The sequence below is a fragment of the Dreissena polymorpha genome, chromosome 1 (assembly GCF_020536995.1).
Source record: "Dreissena polymorpha isolate Duluth1 chromosome 1, UMN_Dpol_1.0, whole genome shotgun sequence".
Classification (NCBI taxonomy): Eukaryota; Metazoa; Mollusca; class Bivalvia; order Myida; family Dreissenidae; genus Dreissena; species Dreissena polymorpha.
This window is the reverse complement of record NC_068355.1, coordinates 112138503-112158276: the sequence shown is the minus strand read 5'-3', so window position 1 is coordinate 112158276 and position 19774 is coordinate 112138503. Positions and strand designations below refer to the sequence as shown.

Below are 19774 nucleotides of genomic sequence, written 5' to 3'. Positions count from 1 at the left end.
GATAAGCCTGTGCAATGCGCACAAGCTAAACAAGGATTCCCCCTAAACTGGATTTTGATCTCTTAGAAGATACTTTCTATGGACAAAAAATTCCATAAATGCAGAAAGTGTCATCCCTGATTAGCCTGTGCGGACAGCACATGAATAAGCTCATTCTTTCCAGAATGATGCTCAATCATTCATTGTCACACAATATTCTGCTTCAGCCCTGACCTGCGCCCAGTTCCACCCGGACGGTCTGATTTTTGGGACAGGCACTGAAGACTCAATGATCAAGGTCTGGGATCTGAAGGAGAGAATCAACGTGGCCAACTTCCCTGGCCATCAGGGGCCCATTACCAGCATTGCTTTCTCTGAAAACGGTTGGTTCCAGTAATTAAATTAACCGTCCCTGCTCAGTCACGCATTTTGTTCTGTTTGCACTCGCATAAAAATTTAATTAAATTCAAAATGTTTCTTAATAGATTTAAGTTTCAAAGGCTTAATTTCCAACCATAAGGGCCTGCTTAGCAGCAAACAGCATAGAACGTGAACAGCATGTTACTCACAGGCTGTTCTTTTTTTACGCTGGTTGCATTTAGCCATTTTAACTTTGCTTTTGAGTTGAAAAGGTTTATTGCGGTATTTAGTATAGAATGATAGTGCTGGCCCTATTCCTTGGCAGTCAGGGGCTCCCTCAATAGAATGATCTCCTTGGAATATGGTCTGTTTTATCTGCAATTGGATGGCATATTTGCTGTACTAATAATTTATGGATCGCTAGTACAATTATAATTATAAGGCATGTTTACCTGACACACCATTTGTTGTATAAGTATAAATACTGACAACTATGACAAGTTTCTATTCATTTACATTTTAAATTACATTTACATTAGCCTTTACTTCTTGAACTTTTTTTTTACTCATAAAAGTTTATTGTTATTCGGTTGTAATTAACCCTTTCCCCCATAAGAAGCAAAGTGAAAATGGCTTGCGCAACCAGCATAAAACCGGAACAGCCTGCGAGTAACTCCCAGTCTGTTCAGGTTTTATGCTGTTTGCTGCTCATCAGCATAAAGTGTTGGAAATGAAGCCTTTAAAATTAGAATCTAGTAAGAAAGGTCTTTAATTAAATTGAACTTTCTGAGTGACTATAAATGCGTCAAGATATGTATCTAAGTGGTACAGGGTTCAAATACATCCAAGACAGTGCCAAGGTGAGTAATTCATCTCTATGATTGTAGGTTACTTCCTTGCAACATCTGCCGAGGACTCAGTCGTAAAACTGTGGGATCTGCGAAAGTTGAAGAACTTCAAAACGATCCAGCTGGATGACAAATATGAGGTTTACAACACTACCTATTGATCTGTATTTATTCAACAGGGACAAAATACTTAATAACACTCTCTGTAGATATATCAGTTTAAAGTGCAACATTTGATGAAACAAGAGAGTTAACTCTTAAGGAAACTTCAGAGTTTGGATCCTAAAGCTCACATTTTCTCTCTGAGTGGATAACATTGTCTGTGTCAAATAGTTTTTTTGATATTCTTTGAAAGCATTGGGCTACAAATGTCCATTTGTTTAAAAGTGGTTTTCTGAAGGGGACAACCGCTTGCCTTTGCCTGGTTTAAAAATTGCTGGTGGCTAGTGATATTAAAAGTAGGTAGCCTGTCATGAAAGTTGTTTATCAGAGACAAGTGTCCAAAAGATGGTAGCCTCCTTTGCAATTATAATGTTTGTAAGGAATATATCGATTCGTGTACAAATGTAAGACCTTATTGTCAGAAGAACATTTTTACATTTTTTTTTCTGTAAATTGATTTAGATTTTTTCTAAAACAGTAATTTAGCTAGATATAATGAAATAATTTGATGTTATAAATGTTCATATGTTTAAGTATAAAAAGTATTGACATTTTGGGCAACTTTTTTTCTCAGTGGGCAAGTCATTGATCAGATAAACATGCCCTGTGGGCAAGCGGGAGGCAAATCCTTAAGTGAACCCATGTTTTTAGCTTTGATAAAGTTCTGTTAAATCTTTTTTATTGAAATCTCAGCATTTTATTTTTTTATTTTATTTAGTTAGTTTTAAACCCATTTATTTTAACTTGCTTACATCAATAGCCTATTAAAGGCTTATTGAAACATTTTAAGAAGAATTTTACCTCTTTTTTAGCTCTCCTGATTACTCAGGTGAGCTTTTGTGACCGGTCTTTGTCTGTCGTATGTCCGTCCGTCCGTAAACATTTGCTCGTAAACACTCTAGAGGCCACATTTCTTGTCCCATCTTCATGAAACTTGGTCAGAAGCTTTGTCCCAATGAAATCTCGGCCGAGTTTGAAACTGGGTTGTGCCGGGTCAAAAACTAGGTCACTAGGTCAAAAAAAGAAAAACCTTGTAAACACTGTAGAAGTCACATTTCATGCCCAATGTTCATGTTACTTTGTCAAAATGTTTTTCTTAATGATATCTTGGTTGAGTTCAAAAGTGGTTCCGATCAGTTGAAAAACATGGCCGCCAGTGGGCGGGGCAGTTTTCCTTATTTGGCTATAGAGAAACCTTGTAAACACTCTAGAAGTCACAATTTTTGCCCAATCATCATGAAAGTTGGTCAAAACATTGGTTCGATTGATGTCTCGAACGAGTTTGAAAATGGTCGAAATCGGTGAAAAAACATGGCCACCAGTGGGCGGGGCATTTACTCTATATGTATATAGTGGCAGTTTTCCCTATTTGGCTATAGAGAAACCTTGTAAACACTCTAGAAGTCACAATTTCTGCCCAATCATCATGAAAGTTGGTCAAAACATTGGTTTTATTGATATCTCGGACGAGTTTGAAAATGGTCGGGATCGGTGAAAAAACATGGCCGCCAGTGGCGGGGCATTTTTCTCTATATGTATATAGTGAAAACATTTGAACACAGTAGAAGTCACATTTTTGGCGAACATTTGTTTCCTTGATACGAGAGTTGAGTTAAAAAATGGTTCCGGTCAGTTGAAGAACATGGCTGCTGGGAGGGGGGCAGTTTTCTCATTTTGCCCCCCCCCCTTTCGAAGAAGAGGGGGTATATTGTTTTGCTCATGTTGGTCCGTCAATCCACCAGATGGTTTCTGGATGATAACTCAAGAACCCTTATGCCAAGGATCATGAAAATTCATAGGTACATTGATCATGACTCGCAGATGACCCCTATTAATTTTCAGGTCACTAAGTTAAAGGTCAAGGTCACGATCACCCGAAATAGTAAAATGGTTTCCGGATGATAACTCAAGAACACTTATGCCTAGGATCATGAAACTTCAAAGATACATATATCATGACTCGCAGATGACCCCTAATGATTTTCAGGTCACTAGGTCAAAGTTCAAGGTCACAGTGACCCAAAGCAGTAAAATGGTTTCCGGATGATAACTCAAGAACACTTATGCCTAGGATCATGAAACTTCATAGATACATTGATCATGACTCGCAGATAACCTCTATTGATTTTCTGGTCACTAGGTCAAAGGTCAAGGTCGCTATGACCCGAAATAGTAAAATGGTTTCTGGATGATTACTCAAGAACGCTTAGGCCTAGGATCATGAAACCTCATAGGTACATTGAGCATAACTCGTAGATGACCCCTATTGATTTTCAGGTCACTAGGTCAAAGGTCAAGGTCACGATGACCCGAAATAGTAAAATGGTTTATGGATGATAACTCAAGAATGCTTAGGCCTAGGATCATGAAACTTCATAGGTACATTGATCATGACTCATAGATGACCCCTATTGATTTTCAGGTCACTAGGTCAAAGGTCAAGGTCATGGTGACCCGAAATAGTAAAATGGTTTCCAGATGATAACTCAAGAACGCTTATGCCTAGGATGATGAAACTTCATAGGTACATTGATCATGACTTGAAGATGACCCCTATTGATTTTTAGGTCAAAGGTCAAGGTGACCTGAAATAGTAAAATGGTTTCTGGATGATAACTCAAGAATGCTTATGCATAGGTTCATGAAACTTCATAGGTAAATTGATCATGACTCGCAGATGACCCCTATTGATTATCAGGTCACTAGGTCACAGGTCAAGGTCACAATGCCAAAAAACGTATTCACACAATGGCTGTCAAGGTCATGGTGACTCAACTTAGAAAAATGGCTTCCGGATGATAACTCAAGAATGCTTACGCCTAGGATCATGAAACTTCATAGGTACATTGATCATGACTCACAGATGAAAATATGATGAAACTTGACCAGGATGTTTGTCTGGACAATATCTAGGTCAAGTTTGACATTTGGTAAAGATTGAATGAACCGACTCCTCTCAGGTGAGCGAACTAGGGTCATCTTGGCCCTCTTGTTTCACGATTTGTATTATGTGTAAATTTCTATGCATGTATGATCAAATGCCTTAAAGCGAGACTATATGATTTTTAGCTTGGCTGTTTTCGGAGAAAACCCGAGGTATTGTCATAGTCAGCTCGTCGTCAGCCGTGCGTGCTAAAAATTTGACATTTTGTCAAGGTTTTTAACATTGGCTCTAAAATCAAAGTGCTTCTACCTACAACTTTGAAACTTGACATGTAGCTGCACCTCAATGAGTTCTACACGCCACACCCATTTTTCTGACAAGCTTTCGCAGCCGAGCGTGGCACCCGTTATGCGGTGCTCTTGTTATATATGTGTTGAATTGTAATATATTGATAAAAATATGTTTCAATAACACCAAATAGGCAAGAAAAATTATACATTAAAGACGAATTTCATAAAATGCAGCTAGGACAAATAAGCGCCCCAAGCTGATCGTGACGAAGATATTTTGTACATATTTTCATACAATAACCGAAGCTTCTTTTCATTTTCGTCTTTTTATTTGGATCGGAGTTAGTGTTCGTGTGTTGTATTAATAGATATCATTGCAGGAATTTGAAATGAACCGTTAAACTAAATTTAGATTCACATCGTACATGCATGATTTACATGCTGGCGAATTTGAGTGTACAGACATTTTGGATTTCAGAATGAAATATCAGGCTTATTTCGCATTTTTTATGTCCCCCACTATAGTAGTGGGGGACATATTGTTTTTGCCCTGTCTGTTGGTCTGTTGGTTTGTTTGCGCCAACTTTAACATTTGCAATAACTTTTGCAATATTGAAGATAGCAACTTGATATTTGGCATGCATATGTATCTCATGGAGCTGCACATTTTGAGTGGTGAAAGGTCAAGGTCATGGTCATCCTTCAAGGTCAAAGGTCAAATATATGGGTCAAAATCGCTCATTTAATGTACACTTTTGCAATATTTCAATATTCAAGATAGCAACTTTATATTTGGCATGCTCATGGAGCTGCACATTTTGAGTGGTGAAAGGTCAAGGTCATCCTTCAAGGTTAAAGGTCAAATATATGGGTCAAAATCGCTCATTTAATGTACACTTTTGCAATATTTCAATATTCAAGATAGCAATTTGATATTTAGCATGGATGTGTATCTCATGGAGCTGCACATTTTGAGTGGTGAAAGGTCAAGGTCATCCTTCAAGGTCAGAGGTCAAATATATGTGGCCAAAATAGCTCATTTGATGAGTACTTTTGCAATATTGAAGATAGCAACTTGATATTTGGCATGCATGTGTATCTCAAGGAGCTGCACATTTTGAGTGGTGAAAGGTCAAGGTCATCCTTCAAGGTCAAATATATGGGTCAAAATTGCTCATGTAATGTCACTTCTGCAATATTGAAGCTAGCAATTTTATATTTGACATGCATGTGTATCTCATGGAGCTGCACATTTTTAGTGGTGAAGGGTCAAGGTCATCCTCAAAGGTCAAACGTCATATATGGGGACATAGTGTTTCACAAACACATCTTGTTGACACATGTTCTTCTTAACTTTTATTTTAATTTATATTGAAATATATGTATAATCAGTTTTTACACATTTGATATAAATTCATAAATATTTGACAAGATCGTATAGTCTCGTTTTAAATGAAGTCTGGGACTACACTTTCCACATGTATGGTATTTTTATGCCCCCAGTAGGGTGGCATATAGCAGTTGAACTGTCCGTCAGTATGTCAGTAAGTCTGTCCATCTCCGTCAGAAAAAAACTTTAACATTGGCCATAACTTTTTCACTATTGAAGATAGCAACTTGATATTTGGCATGCATGTGTATCTCATGGAGCTGCACATTTTGAGTGGTAAAAGGTCAAGTTCATCCTTCAATGTCAAATTTATGGCGTCTGTCAGTCCGAAAACTTTAACATTGGCCATTACTTTTTCAATATTGAAGATAGCAACTTGATATTTGGCATGCGTGTGCATCTCAAGGAGCTGCACATTTTGAGAGGTGAAAGGTGAAGGTGAAGGTCATCCTTCAAGGTCAAATGTCTAATATACGGCGTATGTCCATCCGTCCAAAAACTTTAACATTTGCCATAACTTTTTCACTATTGAAGATAGCAACTTGATATTTGGCATGCATGTGTATCTCATGGAGCTGCACGTTTTGAGTGGTGAAAGGTCAAGGTCATCCTTCAAGGTCAAATGTCAAATTTATGGCATCTGTCTGTCCGAAAACTTTAACATTGGCCATAACTTTTTCAATATTGAAGATAGCAACTTGATATTTGGCATGCATGTGCATCTCACAGAGTTGCACATTTTGAGTGGTGAAAGGTGAAGGTCTAGGTCATCCTTCAAGGTCAAATTTATGGCGTATGTCCGTCCGTCCAAAATCTTTAACATTGGCCATAACTTTTTCACTATTGAAGATAGCAACTTTATTTTTAGTATGCATGTGTATCTCATGGAGCTGAACTTTTTGAGTGGTGAAAGGTCAAGGTCATCCTTCAGGGTCAAATGTCAAATATATGGCGTCTGTCCGTCCGAAAACTTTAACATTGGCCATAACCTTTTCAATATTGAAGATAGCAACTTGATATTTGACATGTATGTGTATCTCATGAAGCTGCACATTTTGAGTGGTGGAAGTTCAAGGTCAAGGTCATCCTTCAAGGTCAAAGGAAAAAAAATAATCAAAGCAGCGTTCTCATGAAGCTGCACTTTTTGAGTGGTGGAAGTTGAAGGTCAAGGTCATCCTTCAAGGTCAAGGTCATCCTGCAAGGTCAAAGGTCAAAAAAAAAAATTCAAAGCAGCGTTACCATTAAGCTGCACATTTTGAGTGGTGGAAGTTCAAGGTCAAGGTCATCCTTCAAGGTCAAGGTCGTCCTTCAAGGTCAAAGGTAAAAAATAATAATATTTTTTTCAAAGTGGCGTTCTCATGAAGCTGCACATTTTGAGTGGTGGAAGTTCAAGGTCAAGGTCATCCTTCAAGGTCAAAGTCATCCTTCAAGGTCAAAGTTATTTTTTTTTATCAAAGCGGCGTTCTCATGAAGCTGCACATTTTGAGTGGTGGAAGGTCAAGGTCATCCATCAAGGTCAGAGGTAAAAAATATAAAAATTCAAAGCGGCGCAATAGGGGGCATTGTGTTTCTGACGAACACATCTCTTGTTTTTGTTAATGAAATCTCTTCTTAGATAAAAGCCTGTTTATGTGGAAACTGTTGTCCTAGATTAGACTGTGATCTGGGACAACACTTTCATACATGCATAAAGCCTAGTTTTCCCAGAATGAGGCTCAGAGGTATAATTCAGGTGTATTGGGTGTCCTTGCAGGTTCGGTCACTGGCCTTCGACCAGAGCGGTACATACCTGGCGGTGGCTGGCAGTGATGTGAGGTAAGTTGACCAAGAACAGATAATTTTTAGCGAGGCTGTTTTCGGAGAAAACCCGAGCTATTGTCATAGCCAGCTTGTCGTCCGCTGTCCGCCGTAGGCGTCGTGCTAAGACCTTAACATTGGCAATAACTTTTTAAATATTGAAGATAGCACCTTGATATTTGGCATGCATGTGTATCTCATGGAGCTGCACATTTTGAGTGGTAAAATTTCAAGGTGAACATCATCCTTCAAGGTCTAAGGTCGAAAAAACAAAGTCAAGGGAAGTAATAAGCTTTGAATGGACATAGTTATCTGACCTGCCCACATATATATTTTTGTTAAATAAATCAAAATGGCGCAGTAGGCGGCATTGTGTTTCGGACAAACACATTGTGGTAAAAGGTCAAGGTCATCCACTATGGTCTATGGTAAAAAAAAATAGATTTAAGGGAAGTAATAAGCTTTAAAAAGGGAGAAAATTATTCAATATTGAACATAGCCACTTTATATATTTGGCATGCATGTGTATCTCATGGAGCTGCACATTTTAAGTGGTGAATCTACAGTCACAGTATAGTGGCTTTTAATTATTTGCTACTAAAATTAGAGATTTGTTACAGACAATTATTTTCAAGGGAAGTAATTTATATATTGATTTTTCAAAGTTTTTTTAAAATGATATACAGTCCAACCCCTCTTAAGCAGCCAGTCAAGGGAAACAGCCAAATTGGCTGCTTAAGCTGGTTGGCCTCTTAAGAGGGGGTTGGGTCATAGGGAGTCTGGAGTTGATGAGTGCATGGCCAACTGTTCAATTTTTGTAAAAACACAATGGTAAATATGTGTACATGTACTAAACAATGTATAGACTTAAAATAAGTTTCTTTCTTCCTTTCTAAAATCAGCTATAAGACAACATTTTCATTCAAAAAAATATTCTATTCATCTTTCTAATAATCATCATCAATATCATCATCTTCAGAATCAAGTCAATGAAAAAGAATCATTCTCATGATTCATTGTTTACACAATGCGCGTTGTATGGCCCCTATGCACTTAAGATGGGAACAGTTGTGAATCAGTTATGCGTGAAAAATTCCCATGTCACTATAAATTGATCATTTAATCGGTTTATTGCAGTTTTATGTCTTTGAATACCTACCGCACGAATTGGTCCTGACAGTGATCCCCTTCACGATAAAATCGTGGCCAGTTGCTTAAGAGACTGATAATAGCAACCGGGTGTAATCTTCCTTGTAACCGTGCTTTTCATGCATAATATAATATAAACATTTTTATCGCCGTGTAAAGGGTTTTATCAAAATTAATATTGAAATCATTGTTAATATAAAACAAATATAAATGTTTTGTTTTTAGTCCCAAATGAGAATAATAATTTGTAATCCGAAACACACTCCCGATTGTTTAATGTTAACGAGACGTTTACAAATTCTAGCATCGTGTATTTCCTTTGTCCCAACAAAAGCGCGCGAAAATTATGCACCAATGTACAATGCCACGCCATACCCATGGTTCGAAAGCATGCGTGTATTGATTTTTGGATAAAAACTTTGTAGCACAGAGAACATGTAGATCAGTTGATTTCGGTTAAAAGTTTTGTTGTTCTTTTTAACTTTTAATTAGCCGATAATTGTCATAAATGTGAGCTTGAAATAGCATGAGCTACAAATAATAAATTATAAATTAAGAATCTCCTTTCCAGTAATAATAGGTGATATTCGCACGTGCGGAAACAAAAAGATCAAACGGTCGCATATTGCTTTTAACCAGATAACCCGATAATCCGCTGCTAATTAATTGCAATTTGCAAACTGGCTGTCAAAATGTTTATCACACATCACGCATCAGTACTACAGAGCCTAAACCGCAGACTGGAAGTACGTATCGATTTTTTCGCCGTTGCATCTGTGTAATTTTGCCAATGTACATGACTGACTTACTTGCGCGTGACCACTCATATGGGGGGAATTTAACATTTGGGATGCAAAATTGCTGGCCGCTGGCCGTAGAAACGGGGTTACCGCTATATAATGCATTATATAGTGTTTATCTACGGTTGCGGCACAGACCGGCCGCCTACACGGGGTGACGGGCGATGAGGGGTGACCGGAAGTAGGGGTTGGACTGTAATTATAATTTCTTTGATGTTCATTACATACCTGTGGACTTATGTCCATAGATACTTAAATCACAGGCCTTGGTTGTCAGTGATGACATGGTCATAATTGACTGTGAGACCCTCCTCCCCCCCTTCCCCCGGTTGGATTGGACAAAATTCAAGGGAAGTAATAACCTTTAAAGGGAGATTTCTATACCTGCCAAATGATAGACATTTTATTTCTATGCGGCGCAGTTGAGGGCATTGTGTTTCTGACAAACACATCTCTTGTTGGGTCACTAGGTCAAAGGTCAAGGTCACTGTGACCTCTAAAAAAAAAAAAAAAAAAAATCTGACAAGCTTTCGCAGCCGAGCGTGGCACCCGTTATGCTGTGCTCTTGTTTGTAGTTTGAAATGTGATATATGTGATAACATTGTGGGGGAAAATGTGTGTTGTAAATGGAAATCAAGTGCAGGGGAATAGTGCCATCCCTGATATATATATGTATGTATTTAACCCAGTCATAATGAGGCTCACAATCTTCCCCTGTTATTGCTTTTGATCTGTAACCGGATACTATTGAACTCCATTGAAATCAATGTTCAGTTTCACAGGCATTTAGCCCAATAGTGCCAGTTGTTACTGTAGACTAAATCTGCTGTGTGTATGTTCCAGGATCTACCTGTGCAAGCAGTGGCAGGAGCTGGCAGTGTTCAATGACCACACGGCCATGGCGACCGGGGTCAAGTTCGGACACAACTCCCAGTTCATCGCCTCTGCCAGCATGGACCGCTCCGTGAAATTCTTTGGACCTTGAACCCAGGGAATCATGTACCCTGAACTGCAGATGTTTTGCTAAGAAGATCACACAATCACAATGCATCGATTTATGCTGTTTTTTTGTCCTTTTTTCTGGTTTTTATGACATTGAATTGGGATCTGGATGTAATATCCATAAAAAAAATTGCATTTTGTTATGTTTCTGCATCATTCTTTTAATTTATACTTTTCTTTAACCGTACAATGTTACCATATATTTCAACTTATGTATGCCAAAACTGGTAACTCGGGCATACATAGTAAACGTTTATTGGTTTTTAGCTCACCTGAGCACAACGTGCTCATGGTGAGCTTTTGTGATTGCCTTTTGTCCGTTGTCCATTGTCCGGCGTCAACATTTGCCTGGTTAACTCTCTAGAGGGCACATTTATTGTCCAATCTTCATGAAATTTGGTCAGAAGGTTGGTCTCAATGTTATCTTGGATGAGTTCAAAAATGGTTACGTTTGCTTGAAAAACATGGCCACCAGGGGGCGTGGCATTTTTCCTTATATGGCTATAGTAAAACCTTGTTAACACTCTAGAGGCCTCACTTATTGTCCAGTCGTCATGAAATTTGGTCAGAAGATTGGTCTCAATGATATCTTGGAATCGTTTGAAAATAATTATGTTTGCTTGAAAAACATGGCTTCCAAGGGGCAGGGCATTTTTCCTTATATGGCTATAGTAAAATCTTGTTAATACTCTAGAGACCACATTTACTGTCCGATCTTCATGAAACTCGGTCAGAAGATTCATCCCAATAATATCCTTGACGAGTTTTAAAATAATGCCGGTTGGTTGAAAAACATAGCCACCACGGGGGCCGGGGCATTTTTCTTTATATGGCTATAGTAAAACGTTGTTAACACTCTAGAGGCCACATTTATTTTCCGATCTTCATGAAACTTGGTCAGAAGATTTGCCCCAATAATATCTTGTTATCTCTGGTGAGTGACTTTGGGCCTTTCAGGCCCTCTTGTTATAAAGGAACTTGGTAGTTTACATAAACTCTACAAATAATTATTAAAAAAAAGTGATATGTTTCGGTTATGTAGATTCTATTATTTGGAAACAAAAAGGACCTTTTATTAGATTATATTCTATTTCATATAGTTTAATTTGTGTGTTGTAAAAATCCACTATTAACATTTTTGACAAACTTTAATGGTGACTCAGGGGTTTATACTGCAACTATAACAGTTAAATATTGCAATACAAGTTTTGCACATGCATTACTTTTTTGAAAGAAAATTCATATAAAAAGTGGACCCTGATTGGCTAATATGACCCCTGTATATGATTCTTGTAAACTAGTATTGTGATGCATTGTGAAATGTGTACATCTTCAATGGTTATAAGCATATTGACAATTATGTAGACTTATGTAAGTGATAAGAGTTATAAGACCGCTGATGTCCAAATTATCCTGTACTTTGTGGGACAATTATGCGCAATTTTGAAGTTGTGGAATGTTTGTGTACGTCAGAAAGGATTGTGTATAGAATTAAGTCAACCAAAAAAGAAACATTTGTTAAGTAAAAATTGTCATGGTAATGTAAGAGATGTGCTCAACAACAACAAAAAATGCATGTGGTGATTGTAAAATCATTCTAGTTTGCAGTTTATCACATTAGACTCGAAAGTCAAATTGCCAACAAAGGGCACAATAAAGTCAAAATTATTAAAAGGTTCAAACAGTATTTATATTTGTTCTTGTCTTATTAAAGTTTCTTTGTTGGTTGGTTGTTTTATTTTAAAAATGCATTTTAAATATGTATAAAACTTTGCACTTACTTTGTCTGTATTAGAAATATTTAGATATGTGTTGATTTACATTTAGTTATGATAGAATGAATGCGTTATTTCTGTTGCATTTTGTCTTTTTTTTCCATCTCTAAATAGTATTCATCAGATTTTTCTGTATTTCATCACAGTTCATGAAAATATCATACCAAGCAATTACACCAAATTGTTGGCTACCATATTCCTTATAATAGCTACTTGGTTACTCAGCAACTCAATATTCTTTTTGCTTTCCTATAAATTAGTCTGTTTTTTTTTTGACAATGTTATTTGTATTATGTCATGCAAGTTGATTACAAGATTGTTGACAAAACGTTCCAACTGCCGGTCTTGTTTATTAATTCATTTTTATGTTGCAATGTCCTCGCCATTTAATAAATGATTTGCAAGAATGGTAATAAAAGTCGAGTTATCAATATTGTTTGCACACATTAAAATGCTATTGTCTATTGTAACACGATACTCCCTGAGTGATTTATCACCATAGAACAAAATAAGCTTGATACAAGGAGGCCATGATGGCCCAAAGCTCTCACTTTTATTAAAGGTTAACCAATTGTTATACCCCCACAAACGAAGTTTAGGGGGGTATATAGGAGTTAACCTGTCGGTCGTTCGGTCTGTCTGTCGGTTCGTATTAAGTGTCCGCTCTCCAATTCAAGTAGTTTCCATCCGATCTTCACTTGGTAAGAAGTTGTATCTACATGATGTCTAGGCCAAGTTCAAACATGGGCCTTGCCGGGTCAAAAACTAGGTCACGGGGTCACTTAGTGCGTTTTAAAAATTCATCATGTTGTCCGCTCTCTAATTCAAGTAGTTTTAACCGATCTTCACCAAACTTGGTCAGAAGTTGTATCTAGATGATCTTAAGGCAAGTTTAAACATGGGCCTTGCATTGTCAAAAACTAGGTCACGGGGTCACTTAGTGCGTTTTAAACATTCAGCATGTTGTCTGCTCTCTAATTCAAGAAGTTTTCATCCGATATTCACCAAACTTGGTAGGAACTTGTATCTAGATGATCTTAAGGCCAAGTTCGAACATGGGCCTTGCCAGGTCAAAAACTAGATCACAGGGTCACTTAGTGCGTTTTTTAACATTCAGCATGGTGTCCTCTCTCTTATTCAAGTAGTTTTCATCCGATCTTCACCAATCTTGGTCAGAAGTTTTATCTAGATGATCTGAAGGCCTAGTTCGAACATGGGCCATGCCAGATCAAAAACTAGGTCACAGGGTTCCTTAGTGCGTTTTAAACCTCACCATGTTGTCCGCTCTCTAATTCAAGTAGTTTTCATCCAATCCTCACCAAACTTGGTCACATGTTTTATCTAAATGATCTCCGCGACAAGTTTGAACATGGGCCATTCCGGGCCTAAAACTAGGTCACGAGGTCACTTAGTGCGTTTTTTAACATTTAGCATGGTGTCTGCTCTCTAATTCAAGTAGTTTACATCTGATCTTCACCAAACTTGGTCAGAAGTGTTATGGAGATGATCTTAAGGCCAAGTTAGAACATTGGCCTTTCTGGGTCAAAAACTAGGTCAAGGAGTTACTTAGTGCGTTTTAAAAATTGAGCATGGTGTCCGCTGTTTTTTGTGAAGATGACATGCAAAATATTATGTGTCAATGCGGCAAGTGGGGGTATTCGTCCATCTGTGACAAAGCTCCAGTAAAAGGCTGGACGTCCTGACCTAGTTTTTAGCTCCACTTGCCAAAGGCCAGTGGGGCTTATGTCATGGTCCTGTGTCCGTCGTGCGTGCATGCGTGTGTCTGTCCGTCCGTGCGTTAACTTTTCCTCTAAACATCTTCTCCTAAACTACTGGTCCAATTCTGATGAAATTTCTCAGGAATGTTCCTGGGGTGAACTTCTTTCAAATTTGTTCAAATTATGCCCCTGGGGTAAAATTTGACCCTGCCCCGGGGGTCACAAAATTGAAAATTTGCTTACATAAGGCCTATTTTGTGAAAACTTTCAAAATCTTCTCGTCCATAACCATTGTGCCTAGGGCTTTCAAATTTGGTATGTAGAGACATCTTATAGTCCTTTACCAAATTTGTTCAAATTATGCCCCTGGGGTCAAATTTGACCCTGCCCCGAGGGTCATAAAATTGAACATATGCTTATATAAGGCCTATTTTGTGAAAACTTAAAAAAATCTTTTTGTCCATAACTGTATGGCATAGGGCTACCAAATTTGGTATGTAGTGACATGTAATAGTTCTCTTCTTAGTTTGTTCAAATTATGCCCCTGGGGTCAAATTTGAAACTGCCCCGGGGGTCACAAAATTGAATATACTAGTATGCTTATAAAGGGCTTATTTTGTGAAAACTTTAAAAACTTTCTGTCCATAATCATTGGGTCAAGGGCTATCAAATTTGGTATATAGTGACATCTTATAGTCCTCTACCAAGTCTGTTCAAATTATGCCCCTGGGGTCAAGTTTGACCCTGCCCCGAGGGTCACAAAATTGAACATATGCTTATATAAGGCCTATTGTGGGAAAACTTTAAAAATCTTTCTGTCCATAACCGTATGGCATTGGGCTACCAAATTTGGTATGTAGTGACATGTAATAGTTCTCTTCTTAGTTTGTTCAAATTATGCCCCTGGGGTCAAATTTGAAACTGCCCCGGGGGTCACAAAATTGAATATATGCTTATAAAGGGCTTATTTTGTGAAAACTTTAAAAAGCTTCTTGTATATAACCATCGGGCCAAGGGCTATCAAATTTGGTATGTAGTGAAATCTTATAGTCCTCTACCAAGATTGTTCAAATTATGCCCCTGGGGTCGAATTTGATCCTGCCCTGGGGGTCACAAAATTGAACATATGCTTATATGGAGCCTATTTTGTGAAAACTTTAAAAATCTTTCTGTCCATAAACATTGGGCCTAGGGCTACCAAATTTGGTATGTAGTGACATCTTTTAGTTCTCTACCAAGTTTGTTCAAATTATGCCCCTGGTGTCAAATTTGACCCTGCCCCGGGGGTCACAAAAATTGAACATATGCTTATATAAGGCCGATTTTGTGAAAACTTAAAAAATTCTCTTGTCCATAACCATCGGGCCTAGGGCTATCAAATTTGGTATGTAGTGACATCTAATAAACCTCTACCAAATTTGTTCAAATAATGCCTCTGGGGTCAACTTTGACCCTGCCCCGGGGGGGGGCACAAAATTGAATAAACGCTTATAAAGCGCCTATTTTGTGAAATCTTCTTGTCGAAAACCATTCAGACATCTTATAGTCCTCTTCCAAGTTTGTTCAAATTATGCCCTTTGGTTCAAATTTGACCCTGACACGCCGGTCACAAAATTGAACATAATAATATGCTTACATCTTGCTTATTTTGTGAATTCTTTTACAATATTCTTGTGCCTAACTCTAGGACCTAGGGCTACCACATTTTGTATGTAGTGAGATATAGTAGTCCTCTACAAAGTTTGCTCAAATTATGCCCCTGGGGTTAAATTTGACCCAGCCCAGGGGGTCACAAAAGTGTACATGTGCTTAAATAGGGCCTATATTTAAGTATTTGCACATGCCGAGAATATTTGTTTCAGCATTTTTTCAGCAGTGGAGCATTACAGGGCCATCATGGCCCTCTTGTTTTACCACACCTGACCCATGATTAAACTTGGTCTTGATATTTTCGAGATAAACATTCTGACCATGTTTTATCGAGACTGATTTAAAAAATGTGGCCTATAGAAAGGTAACAAGCATTTTTTCTGAAATTTGCATGGCTGACCTAATTTTTAAACTCGTGTGAATTAGATTTTCCCAGATAATTGTTAGCTTATCTATGTTTTGAAAAAAAATTATGACAGAATTATGTGCCCTTTTTATACTTAGAAAATTGAAAATTTGGTTAAGTTTTGTGTTTAGGTCCACTTTTTTCCTAAAGTATCAAAGCTATTGCTTTCATACTTGCAACACTTATTAACTATCATAAGAGGACAGTGCAGGCAAAGTTATGTAACTCTGACTTGCATTTGGACGGAATTATGGGCCCTTTATACTTAGAAAATTAAAAATTTGGTGAAGTTTTGTGTTTTGGTCCACTTTACCCCTAAAGTATCATAGATATTGCTTTCATACTTGGAACACTCGCAAACTATCATAAGGGTACAGTAAAGGGACAAGTTGCATAACTCTGTCATTTTTACGGAATTATGGCCCTTTTTTGACTTAGTAACTTTGAATATATGGTTAAATTTTGTGTGTCGATCCACTTTACTTCTTAAGTATCAAGGCTATTGCTTTCAAACTTCAAATACTTTCATGCTATCATGAGGTTACTGTACCTGGCAAGTTGAATTTTACCTTGACCTTTGAATGACCTTGACTCTCAAGGTCAAATTATTAAATTTTGCTAAAATTGCCATAACTTCTTTAATTATGATTAGATTTGATTGATACTTTGACAAAACTACTCTTACCTGACATACCACAATAGACTCCACCCAAACCATCCCCTGCGCCCTCCCCCCCCCCTTATTTTATTTTTTTATTATTTTTTTTTAAAGATCATCTCACAAATGACCACCACACCCTCACACTATACCCCCCCCCCCCCACCCCACCCCCAATTTTTTTTTTTGAAACGGTTAAAAAACACAAATATTTATTTTTATTTTATATTTGAAATACCGTCCAACCATCGCACCCAAGAATCCCCCCCAACCCCCCCCCCTCCCCCCACCCCCTAATTTTTTTGTTTTTTGTTTTTTTAAGATCATCTCACAAATTACCACCACACCCTCACACTATACCCCCCCCCCCCCCCCCCCCCGAAATTTTTTTCTTTGAAACGGTTAAAAAACACGAATATTTATTTTTATTATTTTATGTTTTAAATACCGTCCAACCATCGCACCCAATAATCCCCCCCCCCCCCCACTCCCTGATTTTTTATTTTTTTGTGTGTTTTTTTTTCGCATTTTTAGAATATTATGTAATAAATGTCCACACTCCCACACTATACACCCCTCTTCACTCCACCCCTCCCTCCTTTGTGATTGAAAATGAGAGTCCCTTCACCTTTAAAAAGAAAATAGATGAGCGGTCTGCACCTGCAAGGCGGTGCTCTTGTTCCTAATATGGCTGTACATGGCTATAGTAAAATCTTGTTAACACTCTAGAGGCCACATTTATTGTCCAATAAACTTGGTCAGAAGATTCATCCCAATAATATCTTGGACGAGTTTGAAAATGATGCTGGTTGGTTAAAAAACATGGCCGCCAGGGGGCGGGGCATTTTTCATTATATGGCTATAGTAAAACCTTGTTAACACTCTCGAGGCCACATTTATTTTCCGATCTTCATGAAACTTGCTCAGAAGATTTGTCCCACTGATATCTTGGATGAGTTGAAAAATGGTAACCTTTGCTTGAAAAACATGGCTGTTAAGGGGCGGGGCATTTTTCCTTATATGGCTTCATATGGCTATAGTAAAATCTTGTTAACACTCTAGAGGCCACATTTATTGTCCAATCTTCATGAAACTTGGTCAGAATATTCATCCCAATAATATCTTGGACGTGTTCGAAAATGATGCCAGTTGGTTTAAAAACATGGCTGCCAGGGGGCGGGGAATTTTTCCTTATATGGCTATAGTAAAACCTTGTTTACACTCTAGAGGCCACAGTTATTGTCCAATCTTGATGAAATATAGTCGGAAGATTTGTCTTAATGATATCTTGGATGAGTTCGAAAATGGTTACGTTTGCTTGAAAAACATGGCCGCCAAGGGGCGGGGCATTTTTCCTAATATGGCTATATAAGGCTATAGTAAAATCTTGTTAACACTCTAGAGGCCACATTTATAGTCCGATCTTCATGAAACTGATCAGAAGATTCATCCCAATAATATCTTGGACGAGTTTAAAAATGATGCCGGTTGGTTGAAAAACAACGGGGGCGGGGCTATTTTCCTTATATGGCTATAGTAAAACCTTGTTAACACTCTAGAGGTCACATTTATGTTCCGATCATCATGAAACTTGGTCAGAAGATTTGTCCCAGTGATATCTTGGATGAGTTTGAAAATGGTTTTGGTTGCTTTAAAAATATGGCCACCAGGGGCGGGGCATTTTTCCTTATATGGCTTTAGTAAAACCTTGTGTACACTCTAGAGGCCACATTTATTGTCCAATCTTCATGAAATTTGGTCAGAAGATTAATTGGTCTCAATGATATCTTGGAGGAGTTGGAAAATAATTGTTTGCTTGAAAAAAATGGCTTTTAAGGGGTGGGGCATTTTTCCTTATATGACTATAGTAAAATCTTGTTAAAACTCTAGAGGCCACATTTACTGTCTGATCTTCATGAAACTTGGTCAGAAGATTCATCTCGATAATATCTTGGACGAGTTTTAAAATGATGCTGGTAGGTTGAAAAACATGGCTGCCAGGGGGCGGGGCATTTTTCCTTATACTGCTATAGTAAAACCTTGTTAACACTCTAGAGGCCACATTTATTTTCCTATCTTTGTGAAACTTGGTCAGAAGATTTGTCCCATTAACATACATGCCAGACGTCTCGATCTAGGCGGGACAGTCCTGCTTTTGGGCTCTTTGTCCCGGCATCCTGATATGAGACAATTTGTCCCGACATTCGTTAAAAACAATATAAGGTCTATAAGTTCCCAATAAAATTCGCTTTTCGAGCTCTTTCTGGCTAAAACTTACCATCGCTTATCCCTTTATTGCCCCCAATTCACAACCCCCTTCTACTACTCGAGTGCACCAGTGTTGTTTTTGACACCTTATCAGCGATTTATCGGCAACTTAATCAGCATTCACACCATGGTGTTTTTATGATAGGGGTTGCTAATTGCTATCGAAAGATGTATCATACAGAAATTAATACCACCTGGGTTTGTATTTTATGGCCCAATCAAGTCAACCGAAACTATTATCCTTAGAGCTGCAACGATTCGATCCGATGCATGGAAAATTGGTTTTAAATGCGTTGATTCAATGACGATACCAACCCTACCGAATTCGATTCGATTCTTTAATATATAAACATAGATACGTAAAGCGCGCTGTACTCTGACTATTTGATACGGGAAGGTATAGGTTTTATCTTTACCTGAAATTACGACGCGCGCGATTGGTTACTTATAACTTTAGTCATCCAATCACGTGCGGTACGGTCTACTTTTAGAAAAAGCATCAAAATGGCTGAACAAGTTGTGGCTGACAAATTGAAATTATCAGATGTGCCTAAGAAGCTAAAATCAAAAGTATGGCAGTATTTTGGGTTTCGGGCTGGTAGCCCTCCCGATAAAGCTTCGTATAAACTGTGCTTCAT

The 19774-nt window shown here is 38.0% G+C and overlaps 1 protein-coding gene across 1 annotated transcript in view; it reads left to right on the top strand.

Annotated features, from left to right (window-relative positions):
- The window catches only part of LOC127844548 (pre-mRNA-processing factor 19-like), a 47489-nt gene extending 34622 nt beyond the window's left edge, over nucleotides 1-12867 (top strand). Inside the window, exons 12-15 of the mRNA XM_052374903.1 lie at nucleotides 207-362; nucleotides 1227-1327; nucleotides 7667-7728; nucleotides 10503-12867. Coding sequence (XP_052230863.1) covers nucleotides 207-362; nucleotides 1227-1327; nucleotides 7667-7728; nucleotides 10503-10644 — 461 coding nt within the window. The 3' untranslated portion in view covers nucleotides 10645-12867. The remainder of the gene's footprint in view (nucleotides 1-206; nucleotides 363-1226; nucleotides 1328-7666; nucleotides 7729-10502) is intronic.
- Nucleotides 12868-19774: the final 6907 nt, after the last annotated feature.